We start from the raw sequence: 20,915 nt of genomic DNA, 5'->3' as shown, positions 1-20,915 counted from the left end.
GTATATAAAATCTGTCTTAGAGCACTAGTTAAGTATACAATTTTACCTATATATTCCCAAAAATTCTAGTTTAGCACTTCTTAGTTGGGATTCAGGAATCCGTGTTTTAACAACTCCACCAGGTGATTCTCATCATGAGAGAAGGTTGGGAAACACTGGGCTAAGGAATTAAGACATATATTAGTAATAAAATGTAAATGGTTCAAACAACCTTAGTGAGAGCATTGTGTCAGACTGATGGTCTGCTCAGCATGTATGCAATGATTAATGTTTAAAAACCTGGGTACCATCCAGGATATGATCCATGAATGGGTCTAAACTCTAATTTGAACCTGTATTTTTGGCCCAAACAACTCTTAAAGGATTTATTTTATTTATTTTCTATTTATTGAATATGGTGGCATCTAACTAATATACTTCTATGTAATTCTATTCTATTAAAATGTATATGCCCTAACTGGTTTGATTCAGTGGATAGAGTGTTCGTCTGAGGACTTGAAGGGTCCCGGGTTCAATTCCGGTCAAGGGCATGTACGTTGGTTGTGGGCACATCCCCAGTAGGGGGTATGCAGGAAGCAGCTGTTAGATGTTTCTCATCGATGTTTCTAACTCTCTATCCCTCTCCCTTCCTCTCTGTAAAAAATCAATAAAATATATTTTTAGAAGTATATGATTACATTTTATAATATCTATTATTATGAGAGTTTATAATTTATTTATATTATAATTTTATTATTTTATAATAACCAGAGGATAACCTCCATTTCCCCCTTTTCAAAACAAATGTGTTTCTATTGTGGCAACATATAGCTCCAGAGAACAGGTAAAAAGAGTCAAATTATGTCACTTAAAAAAAAGTTGACAAAAAATATAGTTAAATGGAAAGACACTACATTAAGTGAAAAGGACAGTATGTAAAGCTATATACACAATATGATCCAGGATTGTAAAATATTTTGTAGAAAAATATTTGATGCGCACCAAACTATAATAATAAAAGCATAATATGCTAATTAGACTGGATGTCCCTCCAGGGCTACTGCTGTGAGGGCCAGGGTGGGGGCTGGGCTGCTGCCTCAGCCCTGGGAGCCCCTGGCAGGAATTTTGTGCATCAGGCCTCTAGTCTAGTAATAACTGTGAGGGCTAAGGCAGAAACTCTGCAAAGTAAAGAGTAGATCAAAAGGCGGGTTCAAGAGTTAAGTGCTGAGCTTTTGTTTCTTAACTTTAACCACTGCTTCTTTGTCATCTTCTCTCCAGGCCACCAGGGGACACTCAGCTGTTATTTCATGTTAAATATTCATTTATGTTATATTTGTTAATTTCATTCATATTATATATATATTTGTTTGCTATTCTGAATGTCTTTAATGATACAACCAAATATTATATATCACTCTTTCTCTTTCTGAAGTTGATTCCTCAGGAAAATCTGTAGGACAATATCTATGAAAAACCAGTAGCCCCAAATCTCATTGTGATCTTTTTACTTGACATCAGAATTTAATAAAAGATGACTGTCTATTGGAAGTTGTTCAAAAGATCTTATTTTCCAACATATGAATAGGCCCTTTACAAGGCAGTTTTCCACTTGCTCTAAGACATGGGATACAAAAACACCAACAAAACACGGCCTTAACATAGGTGAAGTCCATGACCTTCTCTTGTTACAAAAGCAACATTTCGTTTCTAGATATTCTGTGGAATTACAAAAAAATTAATAACCCCAAACTTACAGCATCAATAAGTTTCTGCTTAAAGAAATTAATGTTTGCAAAGTAAATAGGAGATGGACATCTGAAAATTTTCACTCCTTCTGGTTCATAAATCTGGAAGGCAGAGAAGTAATATTAGATGGTGCCCAGTGGATTTGTATTAATATAATTGAGCAAATCAAAGCAAAAAATGTATCTTCCTTACATCAGAGTAATCTTTCTTATTCTTGTAGATGTTGCTCCTCCCAACACTAGCCAGGGTGCTGCATTTCGGACTGTAGGAAAAATGAACGCCACATACATCATGCATACATATTTGGGAGGCCTAGATGGCTAACACTGATGTTTTGCTAGCGTACCAAAGCATGCTCATTTTAAAAATGTAAAAGATTCACTATGCCCTTAGAGACCATGGAGGGCCAATACCTTGTTTTCCTTAGTCTGCCACAGCCCCTAAGACAGTTTACAAAGAGCTTCTGTTTGGGTTTGCTGTTTTGATTCTGAATATCACAGTTACTTGGTGAAAAAGACAGATATGTTTACCTAGTTGTATAAGGTGGACAGGGGAAGTATGATGATTTGCCTATGACCACTCAGTTTGTCCCTATGTTTGCCGAGCCCCCAAGAAATGAATGAAAATACCAATGAGTTGATGAATGCAGGAACATTGCAATATAAATGCATTCCATCAGTCAAGGATTAAGTTTAACTTTGATAACCCTGTGATCTAGGACTCCTTAGCTGCTAAGAAGTCATATCTCTGTCACAATATAATCCAACTTAGGCTGAGTGGCTTAAAAAAGATACTTGGACCGAATGACCCTTAAGAATCAATCATTCAAAGTGTTGTTGTTTTTGTGGAATTCTAGGATGAGCGGGGCCTTTCAGAAATTCTTAGTACAGCTCCATGTTATTCAGGTGGGAGTTCAATCTAACAGCCTATAAAGAGGAATAATACTCTACTAGTCATAGAGAATCTCACCATCTTCTCAGGAACACACTTCCCCAATTTAAACAGTCTAAGGCATATACATTTCTGTGAGTTCTTTGAACTTGAGTGCAGGCAGGGAGCATACCAACAGCTGGCGAGACCTCAGCTACTGCTTTGATTTGGGACATTCTATTGTCCTTTGCGGTGAGCAACCTGAGAAGAACAGACTGGCCAATCTTGATAGATTTGCATGCCTACCCATTAAACTACTTTCCCTTTAATCAGCGACAAGTTTTTTTGTTTTTTTCTCTCCCGACACTGGCAGGCAAAAGTCTGCAAGGATACAGAGTGCAGCAATCACTCACAATTGGGTCCTGAACACGATGGTCAGAAGCTGAAATGCCACACTAGCCGCCAGGCCTAACGCAAGTCCCAGGACGGTGACAAAGATGAAGGTCACGATCCAAATGAGCTGCAAAAGGAAGGCAACATGTACACCACACACTACAACGGACTCTGATTCAAGTACAATGTGTTAGGTCAGTGGTAGGCAAACCATGGCTCGAGAGCCACAGGCGGCTCTTTGGCCCCTTGAGTGTAGCTCTTCCACAAAATACCACGGCCTGGGCAAGTCTATTTTGAAGAAGTGGTCTTAGAAGAAGTTTGAGTTTAAAAAATTTGACTCTCAAAAGAAATTTCAATCGTTGTCCTGTTGATATTGGACCCTGTTGACTAATGAGTTTGCCGACCACTTTGCTAGGTTCGTTGAGAAAGCATGAATTTCTAGGGAACACAGCAGAAGTTGGAAGTATATAGGAGAAGGGACCTGCCTCCAGAGGCCATGTCTACTGGCTCAGGTTCTGAACCACAGAAACACAAGCAGATATTTTTTTTAAAAAATCCAAACAGAGTGTATTCATTGCTAATCCCATCCCTGGCCTGGTCAAGGAAATGATTGAGTCTATCAGTCTCAGCTAAAATTGCAGAACCAGCTGCTGATCCTTCAAATGAGCAGATTACTGGGTATATTATACTTTTGGTCTGCTGGTTTTATTAATAGTGATGATCTCCCCAAGGATCTTAATATGGCCCAGCCGGCGTGGCTCAGTGGTTGAGCGTGGACCTATGAACCAGGAGGTCATGGTTCGATTCCCTGTCAAGGCACATGCCCAAGTTGATCCCCAGCGTGGGATGTGTAGGAGGCAACAGATCAATTATTCTCTCTCATCATTGATGTTTTCATATATATATATATGTATATATATATATCCCTTCCTTTCTTAAATCAACAAAGAAGAAAAAAAAAGAATCAGTAGGCAAAAGGGCTGTGAAAATCCCCAACAATTATCTAGCCGGAACAAAAAAGTAAACCAACTGTAGTGCGCGCTTTGTTAACACATATACTAAAATTGGAACGATACAGAGATCAGGAAAAAAAAAAAAAAGTAAACCAGGTGTAGTTTATTGCTTTTTGCCTGTAAAGTACTACAGGATATGCTAAGCGTTTTTATGCCACAGACTTTGACCCTGATATAATTATGGACTCTGCTTCTCACAACAAGGCATGCCGAGAGCAAGGGGAGCTTTCACAGGACACTTCCAAAAGGAATGTTCAGGACTGAAGTTTTTCACGATCCTCTGGTAACTAACATTTGGTGTAATGAGGAACAAAAGCAATGCATACCCTGAACCTCAGAGAGTTTCTGTGGCTTTTGGGAGGACTGCAGGGATTTTGGGGGCAGATCTAAGGAGGTTATAGTGTTTTCTGGAGCATTTTCTTACTTGCAAGAAGCTCATCCTTTTAAATTAAAATCCCAGAGGATGATCACTAGAGTAGGTTGCTTAAAGATAGCAGATAAAACAACAAACTAAAGTCATTTTAACAGATATATAGGAACAAAATTTCTCAGAATTTACAATATAGATAGGCATCTTACATCAGCTTTAAGTGCCATCCTGATTTTTCTCTCAAATGCCGTGGCCTCTACTTACACAATCATACTTATCCTTTCGCCACAGTCTCCGTATTTCTGTAAATTGCATCAGCATTCCCTTTAGGTTTCCAAGTGCGAGAGCTGCCAGGACAGACTGTGAGAGACATAAACTGCAGATGTACCTTCAGATAACTAAATCAGCCGCACAGAAGCAAAGGTGAAGGCTGCAGATAAGTGAATTCTGAGCCTCCAAGCAAAGTGTACACCCTTGTCCGGTGTGCAGTGCCATGCAGGACACACCGGACCTCCCCCACCACAGTGACAGTGGCATCGATGACCTGACAGCACCAACTAGCCTATACCCTGGCACAGACCTATGGCGGATATAAATTCTTGTCGATCAGAGAGAGGTGACTGTGTGTCTATTTTTTGAAGGTGGGACAGGGGGTGGCTCTTAGTTTAAAAACAAGTCTGGGGAGCTTGAGGTCCTGGGATGAGAATTCAAAACTTTGACGATGCTCAGCAATCATGCCTTTTCGAACTAGGAAGCTGAAGGTCGCAGAGGTGAACAACTCTTTGAGGAGAGACTCTCTGGAACAGCGTGTGCCCCATCTCTCATGTTCCCTGCTGTACCCCCAGAACCGGCCATGGTGGATACATCCAGGAGAGGCTTAATTATTACTCAGTGAGCGAGCGGATGAGCTAATGAATTACTATATCCAAAGCCAGTACTAACCACCCAGGTGCACAATCTCTTTTAAAAAGTCCTGATGTAGCGACCACTGAAGAGTAGATTTGCTAAGAGATCCGGGTAGAAAACTCAGCTCTGCGACAGCAGCACTTCAGGCTCCTGATTCTTCCTTCACATGCCCGAGGGAGATCACTCGTCTTATGGGGAATGATGCCAGTTAAGGTGAAAAAATGCTGACTAGCCAAGTTTGCTCCCTTTCTTGTTTAGATTTTTCTTTACATATATTTTATTGATTTCTTTACATATATTTTATTGAAATACATGTAAAATGCATAAAATCCTGCCGATACTTAGTAAGCACCCAGGAAATATGGATTATTAGCTGCCACGGTGGGTTCTTTTGTCCTCCTGGGATAAAAAGAAGCAAAGCAGCTACTTGGGTGAAACAAGGACATTGCCAACACAATGGTCTAAGAACTTGCCACGTGACTTCTTTATAGCAGGAGCTTTAATTCATTCTGGACAATGACTTTGGGCATTGTTTATTCCCTGGAGAGCTATGATTTTATATGGCAATTGTTTTCTTTAATTCTCCAGGTTGATGTGGATGAGGGAAAACCCAAGAATGCACCGGGAAGAAGCACCCTAGAGCTGCATTTTTACCCTCGTCTGGCTTCCCAGAGAGCCCATGTTTTACGTTTTCCATCTGGGCGCTGCCGTAGTTTACAAAGCCTCCAGCTAAAGCCTCAAAAATGACAGCTCAGGAGAGCTGGGCAGAGGAGCGGGAGGCACACTCCCCAGTGAATTTGGCTGACTGCTCCCCTCCTGCAATCTGACAGCTTTGGTCTTGGAGTCAAACCAAACCCTGGGAGCTGCAGGGCGGATGCCTAAGAACAGGTTGTGTGTTTGGCAGCACCATTCTCTGACTTAGATCGACGCCCTGATTACCTCAACCTTGAAGGCAATCTTCACCTCAGTCAATTCCTATGGAAGCTGCTGTGCCAGGGTGTCTTTCTGTCCAAACATCAAGTATATTCCGGGCTACGACCATGGGAAGAGGAGAGTAGAAAAGGTGTTTTTGGGCACGTGCATTCCTAGCATTCACAAAATGCTACCACGGGGAAAAAGAAATACTTATGGCCCGTAGAGTACTGGCCGAGAAGAGTGCTTGAGAGTTTGCAGTTCCCTCGTTTTCCCATTTGGCTTATGTTTCTAGAGTTTAGGAACCAGGGTCCTTGATCCATCACCCAAATGAGAGAGAGAGCATCCAAGGAGGGAGGGTTGGTACCTTTTGTAGTGGTGCCAGAAGAAATCCCAGGTTTTGAATGAAAATCAGCACGATGATAGCAGAGAGAATCCCAGCAATCTGTGTAGAAGAAAACATTCCCACCACAAAATCAACTCTACCCCCCACCTCCCACCCCCAGGTCCGGCATTCCCTGGGGACTAAGCTAGGATGGCCTTCCACGCAAAGGTCCAGAAATACCTGTGTTTTGCCTCCAGTACTTTCTTGAATTGCAGATCTGGAGAGGGCGGTGCTTGCGGCAAATCCTTTGAATGATCCAGTGAATATGTTACTCACTCCCAAGGCTATTAACTCCTGACAAGAGAACAAGAAGGGATCTTCATTAGGAGCAGTGCCACGGATTTTGTGAACATGAAACATGGATGAAAGATGCCGAATTAGACCCAGCATCGGCTGTAAACTCACCTGATTGCCATCAATCGCATAATCGTGTTTGAGGGAATAAACGCTGGCCACTGAAAAGGCCACTGCGAAGCCAACGATTGCAATGCTGAAGCTGTCTCCGATGGTTTCTTGGATAGTCTCCAAGTCATACGTGATAGGTGGCTCAAATCTGAAATCGAAGTAAACAAGTCTGAAGGTCACCAACCTGCTTGGACATCTTCAATGGCACCCATTTGTGCTCAGAAAAATGTCCAAATTTTTCAGCAAGGCCCCCTGTCTATCCCCTCCCTCCATTCCTGCTCAATCGCTACAATTTCCCAGAATTTATGCTCCACCCACACCCAGCTTTTTTGTTTGTTTCTCATTCTCTCACCTTGGACGCCTCTAATTTGCTGTTCCCTGTGATCAGATTGGCCCTGATAGCCAGCCAGGCCGAGGGACTCCACCTGTGCATGAATTTCGTGCACTGAGCCTCTAGTTATTAATAACAAACTACAACATTCGCTAATGACTCATTACTATAATTGTGTTGCATTTGTTTTCCTTACGCACCTTACATGCAGGCACACCATTTTTCTCCACTAATACTAGCAGTGAATATTTTAGCAGCTGATTGCCATGTCATTAGTCTTGGACTGACTTGGTGTGTGTGGAAATATTTCGCTTTCACAGGACAGAAAAAATAGATTTATTTGCATTACTCTTATTAATTTGTGCAGTTATTCAGTGTCCGGCAAGTTAATGTTCAAGAAAAAATATTAATTTTTATTAAAATGTCCTATTATTTTATGTTAATAATTACTCATTTATGTCAACCTTTTTTTTCCCCCCCAGCATGTCTATGTTTCTATGAAAATTGAAGCTTTTGTTTTTTGGTGGCCCACATAAACTTAAGCCTTGTTTATTTGGCTCCTGTTAGCATTTGAGTTTGACATGCTTACTCTAGCACGTCTTCCCTCACCATCAAGGGTTAGGAGAGCTTCTCTGTGTTCCCCTAACTCTTGATACCTCCCCAACCCCAGCCAACACCCCTCCCCAGATACTGTGCAGGAACTGTGACTAATTCACTATTCTGTGACCAGAACTGACCAGCCCTCATGGCATAGATCAGGTGGTCCATAATTTGGGGGCAAATCAATGAATAGATGCAATCTAAGATGAATGGTGCCTCACTTTGGAGCATGACTAGCCAGAATTTAGTATCACTGCCAACTTCGGAATCTGTTATATTATCGTTGAAAAGCAATGCTGCTTGAATTTGATACAAGATTGTAAATACAACCCCATGGCAGTGGTACATCTGACATGATTTTGCTAGTAGAAGCATATCATAGTGTATATTTATATCCCCATATGCTTCATGCAAAATATTTTAGGTCCCACTCGCATTGCTGCAAAGGGTGCAAAGCACCCCCTACAACGCTCCCGCTAGTTATCCATGGGTTAGAGGCTTTTGAGGAAACACAATTCTGAGGCAAGGCCAGCAAGAAAGTCTTCTTTCCGTTGATAACATAGCCTTCCATGGAAAACCCTTAGCAAACAGATGGGCCTTGGACTCTGCCCGGGCTCCACAGAACTGCGAGAGCCAGCGTGGCCCCGAAGCAGACAGAGGGTTTTCGTTGAGAGTGAAGTTGTGCTAGGAAAACGTTCAACTCACGGAGGATACTTTTGTGCTTATGCCTCATGGACTTAGAGCGGTTAAAAGATATTTACTAACTGTATTCTAAACAGTACAAAGATCGCAACAGCAACAGCAATTTACTTAGCTGCCCACCTGGCTCCTATAAACGTCTAAAACTTATTGGCGTGGGTTAGGTAGGCTCCATTCAACTCTCTCTTAATGATTTGTGAATATCTGTCTTAAAAAATTTTTTTCAGCTCTGATTTGAAGAAGTATCATTATCTCACATTCTGCAGCTATCATGAATCAGGAAGTTATCTTGGAATACTATTTATTTATTAAAGAAACCTAAAATCAGTGGTACAATTAAAATGTGCAGTGTATAGCAAAATAACCAGAAGTCAGTTATTACCGTATTTTTCGGACCATAAGACGCACTTTTTTCCCCCCAGAAGTGGGGGGGAAAAGTCCCTGTGTCTTATGGTCCAAATATAGCCTACACATATACTGTAAAAAAAAAGTTTTTTTACTTGCCCGGCTCTGTGTGGTCTCTGTGTGCTTGCCCGGCTCTAAAATGGTTCTAAATGCTGCTGTTTACTTTACAGGGTTGATTACATGTGTTTATGACTGTGATGTTGGGTTTTAATGCACATAAAATATTTTAGGACACTATTTGTTTCAGAATCTTTTTTTCTTCATTTCCCTTCTCTAAAAACTGGTGCGTCTTATGGTCCAGTGCGTCTTATGGTCCGAAAAATACGGTAATCTTTTGTTCTGGCCTCAAAACAACCACAGACAGAGTGGTCCGAGGACTTAAGTTCATTTCTTGGCTCTGTTATTTACTTAGCTCCCTGCGCCCAAGGGCACGCTAAGTGAGTCGGAACGAAACCCCAGGCACTGTGCCTCTAGAACACCTGAGCTTGCCTACTGAGCTGCACTGCCTCACTGTAGAATGTAACGATTAATAAATGTGAATTCCTCTCTCCCCCACTCCATACACTCTGAGGAGAAAGGTCCATTAACATCACAGAGTAAAGTCTCTAAGATTGTAACTCAGTGATGTTAAGTTTATCTCTTATTTCTAAAACCCTCTGACAAGATTTTTTAATGTATTAAAATTTAATAACTTGAAATCTGCAGAGTGGAGAGAAATAATATTCCAAGATAACTTTAAAAAGAAACACGTTGGCTGTTTTTAAGTCAGCAATGCATAAAATGCTGATTCCTGGAATTTTCAAGTACACCTTAAGCATAGGGCTTTTTTTGTTTGTTTGTTTGTTTTAAATGTTGGAGTAGGAGATGGTTATTTATTTATTTTTTAAAATATATTTTATTGGCCGAAACCGGTTTGGCTCAATGGATAGAGCGTTGGCTTGGGGACTGAAGGGACCCGGGTTCAATTCCTGTCAAGGGCATGTACCTTGTTGCAGGCATATCCCCAGTAGGGGGTGTGCAAGAGGCAGCTGATTGATGACTCTCTCTCATCGATGTTTCTAACTATCTCTCTCCCTTCCTCTCTGTACAAAATCATAGAGGAAGGGAGAGAGATAGAGAGTTAGAGATAGAGATAGAGATAGAGATAGAGATAGAGATAGAGATAGAGATAGAGATAGAGATAGAGTTGAAAATCAATCTCCTTGCATTTACTGGATTGAGAAGAGAGATCCAAATCGGTGCTCTCTTTCCTTTGGCTGCCCTCTGACCATAACAGCAATTTCTATCAAATTGCTTACAATAATAGGTTGTTTTCCAGTATTTAAAAAAAACAACACACACACACAGACACACACACACACACACACACACACACACACACACACACACACACAATTGCTGTTATGGTCAGAGGGCAGCCAAAGGAAAGAGAGCACCGATTTGGATCTCTCTTCTCAATCCAATAAATGCAAGGAGATCGATTTCCAAATTCCTCATACGAATTGGACCTCCCGTCCTGTAGCAGCGGCAGAGTCGCTCCGGCCTTGTTTTGGATTTGGTCACGAGAAAGGACAGGGTGTGCCTAACCGGATTGCTTGAGCAGGGTGCCAGGTATTCCTTCAGCGTCTCTTTTGAACTGTCGGCTCTTGGCTCCCGTAACACAAACAAAGCACTACATATTGTTTGTAGTAATTTATGGACAAGGAAATCTGGTTTCATTTGGTTTTCTTTCTTCCTTTCTTTTTCTTTTCTTTTTTTTTTTTTTTTTTTTTAATGAGGATAAGCAGGTTTTAGTGGCTGTTTTTCTACTTTTACTACTTCATTTTTACTTGTGTTTGAGTCCCTGTTCGTCTGGTTTGGACCAACAAGGGGACACTTTCTGACATTAAGAACTGCAGACCCCTATGTCCTGCTCTGTGGCTCCCTCCATGAAGGAGAGCAGGGCGTCTTCCTCATCAAGGCCACGTGCAGGGAGGATTCTGGCCTGGGTTAATGTGCTTCAGCTGGTTGTCTTTAGTAACTTTTAATGAGTGCTTGGAGGGAGAGGTCCTCCTAAAAGACACACTTACCCACTTGGCATGTCCCCAATCACAGTCACATTAAATCTTCCTTCGAAATCAAAGCCATAGGATACCCCTGTTGCGATCACAGTCTGCAAAGTTGCAAATTGCCCAAGTTAGAAACGTGAGACATACCTGAGTCTTGCTTTACAAAAAAATAAAATAAAATAAATAAAATTAAAAAAAAAAAAAAGCCAAAAACCATTCCTTGACCTCTTAGAAACGAATCTCAAGCCCGGGCTTTGCTACTTTTTGAGAAGTCCTGAGGCAATTCTAATGTCCCTCCAAAATTGAGGCATTAATTCAAATGGATCTATCAACTTGTTAGAGATCTTTCCCTCTGCACCAGCCATGTCTTAAATGGACAGAATAAACCCAAAATCATAAGAGGAAAATCTTAATTCTGAATAAAGATAAAACTGTAATAAACATTAGGCCTAGAAACTGCAGAGATGGCATGTGCCCCACTAAATCCTCCTGATCTACAGATGGTGAAGGGCTTCCAACAAACAACTGTGAGAGTCATGAGTTATGAGAGAAAGTCTTAAGGTGATCAATTACCATGATGAGTTCAATTGGGATGGGCACTGGAAGTTTGGTTCTGTAGCGCTGATTTATTTCTTTAACCACAGATAAAATAAAGAGGATAATCAAGGATGTCACAAGGTCTGCAATATTAGTCTTCTCTATTTGCGTGAATAAGGAATTTAGTATCTAAAATTATAAAAACAAAAACATCCAAGTAGTATATTAATGTATAATTTGATTATGACACTCAATTATTTTCAAATACATACAAATAAGCATTGAAGCAAAAAAAAAAACTGACAGAGATTGATAGCGAGTAAAAGAGACACATTGCTTGGTTGCCTCCCACATTGCACCCTGACTGGGGCCAGGGCTCAAACCTGCAACCCAGATCAGAGACATGCCCTTGATGGGGAATCTAACCTGTGAACCTAGAGTGCAGGCCAACACTCTAACCACTGAGCACACCACCCACAGCAGTACCATGCTGTTTTGATTAGTATGCTCCTGTAGTATAGATTGATATCAGGTAGCATGATTCCTTCAACCTTGTTTTTCTTTCTCAACATTGCTGTTGCTATTCCAGGTCTTTTTTGGTTTTATATAAATTTTTGGAATATTTGTTTTACTGTGAAATACAAAATTGGTATCTTGATAGGAATTACATTGAATTTGCAGGTTGTTTTGGGTAATATGGACATTTTAATGATGTTAAATTCTTCCTATCCATGAACATGGTATATACTTCCACTTATTTATGTCTTCTTCGATTTCTTTCTTCAGTGTCTTGTAATTTTCCCAGTACTGGTCTTTCACTTCCTTGGTTAGTAAGTTTATTCCTAGGTATTTCATTCTTTTTGAAGCAATTATGAATGGTATTTTTTTTTTAGTTTCCCTTTCTGGTAGTTCATTATTGGTGTATAAAAATGCAATTGATTTCTGGATATTTATTTTGTATCTTATTCCTTTAATGAATTCATTTATCAGTTCTAGTAGTGTTTTTTATTTATTTTTTATTATGGAATCTTTACTGTTCTCTATATTGAACAGAATAGAGAGCCAAGAAATAAACCCACATCTTTATATTTGATAAAGGAGGCAAAAACATACAATAGGCTAAATATAGTCTATTCAGTGAATGATTTTGGGAAATTTTGACAGATATGTGCAAAAAAATGAAATGAGACCACTTTCTTAAATTGCACAAAAGAATAAGCTCAAAATGGATTAAAGACTTAAATGTTAGGCTTGAAACCATAAAAGTCCTAGAAAAAAAAGCATAGGAAGTAAAATCTCAGCATTTCTTGTGGCAGTATTTTTTTAAATATATCTCCTCAGGCAAGGGAAACAAAAGAAAAAATAAATGGGATTACATCAGATTAAAAAGTTTTGGCACAGCAAAGGAAACCATCAACAAAATAAAAAGACAAACATATTGAATGGGAAAAATATTCACCAATATATCAGATAAGAGGATAATTATTATCAAGAATTCATACAATTCAACACCCAAACAAAAACACCACCAAACAATCCAATTGAAAAATGGTCCAAAGACCTGCATAGAAACTTCTCAAAAGAAGACATACAGATAGCCAACAGACATATGAAAAGATGCTCTACATCTCTAATCATCAGAGAAATGCAAATTAAAACCAATTAGATATCACCTCACACATGTCAGAATAGAATGGCTAGCATCAATAAATCAACAAACAAATATTGACAAGGTTGTGGAGTAAAGAAAACCCTTGTGCACTGTTGGTAGGAATGCAGATTGATCACTGTGGAAAATAGTATGAAACTACTTAAAAAAAAAATGGAACTGCCTTATGACCAGGAATTCTATTTCTGGAGTTTATCCAAAGAAACCCAGAACACTAATTTGAAAGGGTAAATGCACCCCTATGTTCATGGTAGCATTATTTACAACTAGAGGCCTGGTACATGAAAATTTTCGTATTCAGGGGTCCCTCAGCCCAGCCTGTGTCCTCTTGCAGTATAGGACCCCTTCAGGGAGGTCCACCAGCCAGCTTAGGCCAGCTCCCTGGAGTATCAGGCCTAAACTGGTGGTCAGACATTCTTCCGGCAGCCTGGGAGTCTTGGGGGGGGGGATGTTCAACTGTGGCTTAGGCCTGCTCCCCTGTGGCCGCCTCTTGCTGGCCCCACCCCCACCCACTGGTCTAATTAGCATATTAGCTCTTTATTATATTGGATAGCCAAGATTTGGAAGCAGCCCAATTGTGCATTAGTAGATGAATGGATAGAACAGATACTGTACATTTACACAATGGTATATTACTTGGCTGTAAAAAGAAAGAAAAATTTACCCTTTTCAACCCTTTGAATGGGCCTGGAGATCATTATCCTAAGTGAAATAAGCCAGCCAGACAAAGACAAGTACCGTATGATTTCACTCATATGTGGAATCTACTGAATAAATTGAACTACCAAGCAAAATAGAAACAGACTCATAGATAGAGAGCAGGTAGACAATTGTGAATGGAGGTGGAGGAGGATGAAGGTAGGTGGAGGGAATGAGATAAAAAAGAAAAAAAGGATGAGGAACTCATGGACACTAACAACAGGGCTGTGATTATGGGAGGGAGGGATGTGGGTGGAGGTTGAAGAGGGTATAAGGGAATAAATGGTGATGGGGGAAAAAATTAAAAAACAAAAAAGAATCCTGTTCTATCATACGTCCTCTGTAAGAAGAAGAACCACTGTCCTATTTACCTATTGGCCAATTTCCTTTTGCTTTATAAACTGAGAAGCATAAGAGAGTAAGAAGAACTTCAACTCTAAAAGAATGAGACCTGCTTTTTAGAAATGGGGAAGCATTTTTTCACTCAATTAGCGCATTTCTTTTCAAGTAAGATTTTGAGAAATTTTTTTAAAAATTTGGGATGAATATTAAAGCTTTTAATAATGTATGTAGATTTTTTTTTATTTTTAATAATACTTAACAGTCAAATATAAGAGTAGTGGCACTTTATTTCTGGTGTTCCATGAGCTGTACAGCAGGTGTAGCTAGTTTTCAATGTTGTTCTCCTTGTCACTGACTTTTTCTTAATGTGAATAAATTTCGCGACCCATTTGTTTCTTGGATGTTGTAGGCAAGACCCACGGCATTAAAGTGAAGGTCTCCCAGAAACACGATAGTGAATCACATGTACTTAAACATTTTTTTAAGCAAAAGTAATACTTACTTTGAAAAGTGAAAACGGATCAGTGTGTGATGGGACACTCAACTGTAGCATAAATTTGAGTTGGGAAACCAGAACGTGGACAGCAGCAGCTGTGGTGAAGCCGCTGATGAGGGATTCAGAGAGATAGATCACCAGGAATCCGACCTGCAGAACCCCCAGGAGCAACTGGAAGGAGAAGGGCAAAGGCCTTTGTTAGTGCAGATCAGGAATACACTCAGCAACCTGAGGGATCGGCGGCTGAAATGATCAAAATGTAAAGGTTCAGCCTGTACTTATAAGCATCAAAGTAGCATGAGTCCCTGCCTCCTGGAACACCTCCTCTTTCCCCACCCCACACCCCGCACCCCAAGGTGGAATGTTACATGCTGTTCAAATAGCATGCAAGTCTAGTTCACTCCAAAAGTAACAGGCTTATCTACCCCCCCTTTTAAAGGTGCAGTATCTATCTATCAATATTATCTATCTATTATCTATCATCTATCTATCTATCTATCTATCTATCATCTATCATCTATATTGATTTCAGAGTGAAAGGGAGAGGGAGAGAGAGATAGAAACATTAATGATGAGAGAGAATCATTGCTATTGATTTCAGAGAGGAAGGAAGAGGGAGAGAGATAGAAACATTAATGATGAGAGAGAATCATTGATCAGCTGCCTCCTGCATGACCCACACTGGGGATAGAGCCCATAACCCAGGCACATGCCCTTGAGCAGAATCAAACCTGGAACCCTTCAGTCCGCAGGCTGACCCTCTATCCACTGGCCCGAACCAGCTACGGCAAGGTGAAGTATCTTTAAAAGATACACCTATAATCCTTTCATAGTAGAATCTTATCTACTAGCATCAGCCTTCATCAATTTTTCTTATGTAATTGTAAGTTACACATTCTAGCTGCTATAGCGTGCATAGATGAGCATCCATTCATATTCCTTCAAACAAGTTGCTTGACTTTTGTAGGGAATTACATAACTGTGTATTGGACATATGAATTGCTCGGTTTTAACTAGGGGCAAAAATGGTAAATTGCCCCAAAGCACCAGTATTTTGCAATCAGGTGAATGAATGGATTTTCCTTCCCTTGGATACTTGGCCCGCCTTTCCATTCAAGTCCCTGGAATGGAGCCAGAGCTGTGGACACACAGAGGCACTAGGTTCAGAAATGTCTTAGAAAGACCTGACCAAGATGTTTGTCAATGAGACACACCACTTACGTGTTTGTACACATTGACTCTTTCTTTAAAAAAAGGTTGTAACCAATGGTATCACTATTCACAAACTTAGGCAACATCTTAAAGAATCCATGACATTTTTACTTGGGAAAGAGGCTTTAGGCCCTTCCATTAACCTCTTCAGCTTTTCCCAAAACTCTGAAGAGGACAATTCAAAGTCTGAAACCACAAACCCTTCCAACTAGATTATAGTCCCCCTGAAAAATCACAAAGGAAAAAGTTCCAAAGCTCCCAGTTTCACTGTTGATTGCATGTAGTTATGTTTAGTGACTATATTTTATTGAATTCAGCTTTTCACTCCTCACCCCTTCCTATACTCACTTTTCTTTCTCTCTAGACCCACGTTCACTCATCTTTGCAATGTAGATCTGCCTCTCCACTCAGTGGTGAGTGGCCCTTTTAAAATTATTTCCTATAGGCTGTGGAAGGAGGGCTACCAATCAAATGGAAAAGTGGGGAGGGGTGGCAAGAAGGAGGAAAATCAGAAGAAACGTGTACAGATCAGGGCAAGCAGATTGGGAGGGTAGCTTTATGAGTAAGTGCTCACCTGGACGATTCCAGAAAGAACTGTGACTGTGGCGGCCACCATCACCCTAAAGTCATCTAGTGACGAGTTACTACTCATTGAGCTATTATTAGAATCCATAGCATCTGAATTGTCCATTGGGCTTAGTCTCATAACTGTTGCTCCCACCATGATACTCAGAACTGGAAATGGACCTAATCAACAGAGGGTGAATTGTGGTGAATAAATGTCTCCCTAAAGCACAATTGTCTTTCAGTCCTAATAGTTACAAGAAACTGATTCTGCTTCTGAATAACGCACAATTTGAAATGGATAGTGCGTGGCCCATGAAATTCATAAAGGGAAGGCAGTGGAGCATTAATTAGCCCAGAAATTCACTTACCCACAGCTATGTGTCTAGAGGTGCCCAGGAAAAAATAGGTTATAATTGGGAAAAAGGCTGCGTATAACCCATAGCTTGGAGGGATGTTGACCAGTAGAGCATATGCTAAACCTGTAAATACACAAACATCAGGGTTTACTTTCATGCAAGGGGAATCACAGAAGTTTCTCATTAGATTCTTTAAATATTTAAATGTGGACCCTACATATAAGTTACTTTACTAACTCAAATGTATCAAAGATGAAAGTAGAAGAGCTAACACTATAAAACTCAGGGGGGAAAAAACAACTCACCCTAATTGTAAACCTTTGTGATCTTGGATTAGGCAATGGTTTCTTAGAAATGACACTGACAGCATAAGCAACCAGATTAAAGACAGATAAAATGGGCTTCATCAAAAATGTTAAGTGTGTGCTTCAAAGAAAATAAAATGACAACCAATAAAATGGGAGAAATTATCTGCAAATCGTATCTTGAATAAGGGCTTAGTATCTAGAATATACAAATGGCCCTTGTAACTCAGCAATAAAAAGACAACCTCATTCTAAAATGTGAAAAAGATTTAAAGAAGATATCTCACAAAAGACATACATACAAGTCGCCACGCAAAAAGTTGTTCAACCACTGGTAGTCACTTAGTAAATACAAATCAAAACCACAATGACATACCTTTTAACTTAAAAATATGTTTTTATTGATTTTAGAGAGGAAGGGAAAGGGAGAGAGAGATAGAAACATCAATGATAAGAGAGAATCATTGATTCGCATGCCCCCTATGGGGGATTGAACCTGCAACCTGGGCATGAGCCTGCAACTGGGAATTGAACCATAACCTCCTGGTTCATAAGTCAATGCTCAACCACTGAGCTGCACAGGCTGGGCTAAGATACCTTTTATACTCATTAGGACAGTTAAAATAGACAGTTAAAATAAAAAGGGCAAATAATAACCAGTGTTCACAAGGACATGAAGAAATTTGAACCCTCATAGGTTTTACCATAAGACACAGCAGTTATACGCCCAAGAGAATTGTTTCTACAAAAACTTGTACACAGTGATCATTCCTAATAGCCACAAAGTAGAAACAAAAACAATCCAAATGTCCATCAACCCATGAGTGCATAAAATGTGGGTTTTCCATACAATAGAATATTATTCATCCACTATAAGGAATAAAATGTCCGAACATGCTGAAACATGGATGAATCTTGAGAACATTATTCGAAGTGAAAGAAACCAGATACAGAAGAATCTATTTATAGGAAATGCACAGAACAGGCAAATCCATAAGAGACAGAAAGTTGTTGCAAAGAGGATGCATGGAGGGTAGAATGGAAATTGACTGCTAATGAGCAAGAGATTTTTTTTTGGGGGGGGGGGGTGGTGGTAAAACTATTCTGGAATTAGATATGGTGGTTGTATGACCTTGTGAATATACCAAGAAACATAGAATTGTACACATTTAAAGAATGGATTTTGTGATAGATGAGTTACATCTCAAAAAAAAAAAAAAATTTTACCTTGCAGGACACACACTAGCCCAGTGCTGATTCCAGAAACAATGTCACTGAGTAGCCATTCCTTTATCCGGTATGCTGGCAACCAAGATGCTATGGGGAGTAAAGAGAGGGCAATTCCCTTGGCCTTTTGTGTGGAGCAGCTGAAAAAGTTGAAAGCCACAGGTCAGTTGCAATCAAATGTTAAGCTCAGTACCTCATTGTAGGTGGAACATTGGTAAAGATGATAATATCTTAAAGAAGAAACTAGCACGTTCACTAACTTTCCCACGAACAGTCACCTCCTTGCCCATATCAAGTGCCCCCTGGGCCACCACCAAAGAATTTTTAAGAAAAAAAAAGGCTGCTTTTCTTTAGCGGTAACAGAGCTTAGTTGTCATCCTCAACTTGAATTGTCCTGCATCTCAATTGAGAATGTGCCTCTGTCCTCATCTATTAGCCCTCTGACATGGAAAGACTGTGTTGAGAGCTGAGACGGTGTTCATTTCAGAGTCGACCTTTCCTGCTCTGGCAGGGAAGTTTGGAAACCAAAGATAAGACTCTGAGAGCTCTGGGCTAGAGCCAGAAAGGAGAGAATGAAAGTTTGAAAATCTTAGGAGGAAGCGTTGCCTTTATTTCTAAGGCCAGTATCTTTAAAAACATCTTACCTACAGCACACTTTGAGATGATCCAGAAACGTCTTATGATATCTGTCTTTCTTCTTATGTTCTTCCTGAAAGGCATTTGCAGAATACACCGGCCTGTTCTCAATGTACCGATTCCCAATGTGCTCGATCATTTCGCTTCCTCCGGAGGCTCTGCTTAGTGGGAGACCTTTGGAACGATGTGGCAAACCCTCTCCTTGCCTTTAACAGGTTAAAATGCCAGAAACCAAACGGAGCTTGCTTCTTAAATAACTTGGAGATAATGTGATGCAATTTACAGATGAGTGAGCTCTGGACTGAATGTTACCACCTTTTGAGATCAAAAGAGGCAGGATTAAGGGACCTGGATTGTGTTTTGCGACAGTGATATTCCAATGAGTTGGACACGGCTTCTTTGGGTAAGTAAACAAGGTTTCTTGTTGATTTATTTTTAAAAGACCGCCAAAAAACAATGGAATTGACTCAGTTTACTAACCAGTGAGTGCATTTTATACTTGTAAAGTAAGATCTCCTCAAGAAAAGGAACTTTATTTTATTTTTATTTTTTCATAGAAAGGTTGTCAAAGTTATGGCTTTGGATTCCTGGGACAGATTAGATTTAAAGTTTACTCATAGCCCCTAACTCCAGTCAAGGCTGCTCTATTTTACCATTCAGAATTTCTTGTAATTCCTTAGAAAATGCGTTTAATGTGTGCAATTCAAGTATATTGCCCATTCAAGTTATTTTTCTATTGTCTCTGGAGGTGAAATAGAGTTTTACAATTTATAGTTGTACACTGGCACAAAGTATTACTTGGTTACTTAGTTCATCGTGATGAGATATTTTTAAGGAAAGATCTTGGGCAATTTACCAAACCTCTCCAAGTCTTAGCTATGTAATTGGGATAATAAAACGCAAGTTTCAGGGAGGTTTTTGAATATTGAATGAGAATGTTTTCAAAGCGTCTAGCTTGTTCCTAGCACACAATAGACATTTACTAAATGAAAGTAATTATTCTAACTATTTACATTTTCTGCACAAGATGTTTAATTTTTTTTGTTCTTACCTCAATCTATTATATTTAATTTAAAAGACCAATTTTGCAAAACCTTTTAATGCATATCACCTAGTTAGCCCTCACAATTCTTTGAGGCACTTACAATTATTATTGTTCTCTTCTTGCAAATGAAGGAATAATAGCATACTCCTCCCCACAAAAATCTAAGTGCTTTTTCTCAGGCCATACAGCTGGTAGTGTCAAAATGTGACTTCTGTTTTCAGATTTGTTTGCTATTTCTTCTTCAACATGCAGCTTCTCTACTGTCTAATGTGAACATAATTAAAGAACATTCTAGAGAACGCTTCACATTTCCCTCCCTCTTATCTTGGTTATCTATTGCTACCCAGAGTTTTCTTCCCTGACATGGTCACAATTATTAATTTAAGATCTCAAATTACTATTTTTATTGATTTCAGAAAGGAAGGGAGAGGGAGAAAAGTATTAAAAAAAAAAATCAGTGATGAGAGAGAGTCACTGATTGGCTGCTTCTGCACACCCTCTACTGGGAATGGAGCCCCCAACGTGAGCATGTGCCCTGACTGGGAATGGAACCATAACCTCCTCCTGGTTCATAGGTCAGTGCTCAACCACTGAGCCACACTGGCCGGGAGAATGATCTCAAATTAGATTGTAGCTTGTTACACGGTGCTCTGTCATAGTCTGGGGATTTTCAGCATGTTTGCAGAGCTCAAGTTATTACCAGGAATCTGATGCTAGCCTCAACTTCTGGCCCCAACTGACCTCTTTTTGGCCACCCATTTC

The 20,915-nt window shown here is 39.9% G+C and overlaps 1 protein-coding gene across 1 annotated transcript in view; it reads right to left on the bottom strand.

Moving 5' to 3' along the window:
• SLC26A3 (solute carrier family 26 member 3) overlaps positions 1 to 19,423 on the bottom strand; it is a 26,130-nt gene extending 6,707 nt beyond the window's left edge. Inside the window, exons 1-14 of the mRNA XM_084897772.1 lie at positions 19,117 to 19,423; positions 18,473 to 18,612; positions 16,953 to 17,063; positions 16,592 to 16,764; positions 14,812 to 14,976; positions 11,636 to 11,788; positions 11,084 to 11,166; positions 6,980 to 7,127; positions 6,755 to 6,868; positions 6,557 to 6,634; positions 4,636 to 4,731; positions 3,009 to 3,115; positions 1,918 to 1,987; positions 1,734 to 1,826 (exon numbers count right to left, since the gene is read on the bottom strand). Of these exons, the coding sequence (XP_084753898.1) occupies positions 1,734 to 1,826; positions 1,918 to 1,987; positions 3,009 to 3,115; positions 4,636 to 4,731; positions 6,557 to 6,634; positions 6,755 to 6,868; positions 6,980 to 7,127; positions 11,084 to 11,166; positions 11,636 to 11,788; positions 14,812 to 14,976; positions 16,592 to 16,764; positions 16,953 to 17,063; positions 18,473 to 18,612; positions 19,117 to 19,247 (1,662 nt within the window). The 5' untranslated portion in view covers positions 19,248 to 19,423. The remainder of the gene's footprint in view (positions 1 to 1,733; positions 1,827 to 1,917; positions 1,988 to 3,008; positions 3,116 to 4,635; positions 4,732 to 6,556; positions 6,635 to 6,754; positions 6,869 to 6,979; positions 7,128 to 11,083; positions 11,167 to 11,635; positions 11,789 to 14,811; positions 14,977 to 16,591; positions 16,765 to 16,952; positions 17,064 to 18,472; positions 18,613 to 19,116) is intronic.
• Between the last annotated feature and the right edge of the window lie 1,492 nt (positions 19,424 to 20,915).

The sequence above is a fragment of the Pipistrellus hanaki genome (assembly GCF_964339955.1).
Source record: "Pipistrellus hanaki genome assembly, chromosome: 10".
In the NCBI taxonomy this organism is placed as follows: domain Eukaryota; kingdom Metazoa; phylum Chordata; class Mammalia; order Chiroptera; family Vespertilionidae; genus Pipistrellus; species Pipistrellus hanaki.
The sequence above is the reverse complement of the archived record's forward strand: the minus strand, read 5'-3'. Positions and strand labels throughout refer to the sequence as shown.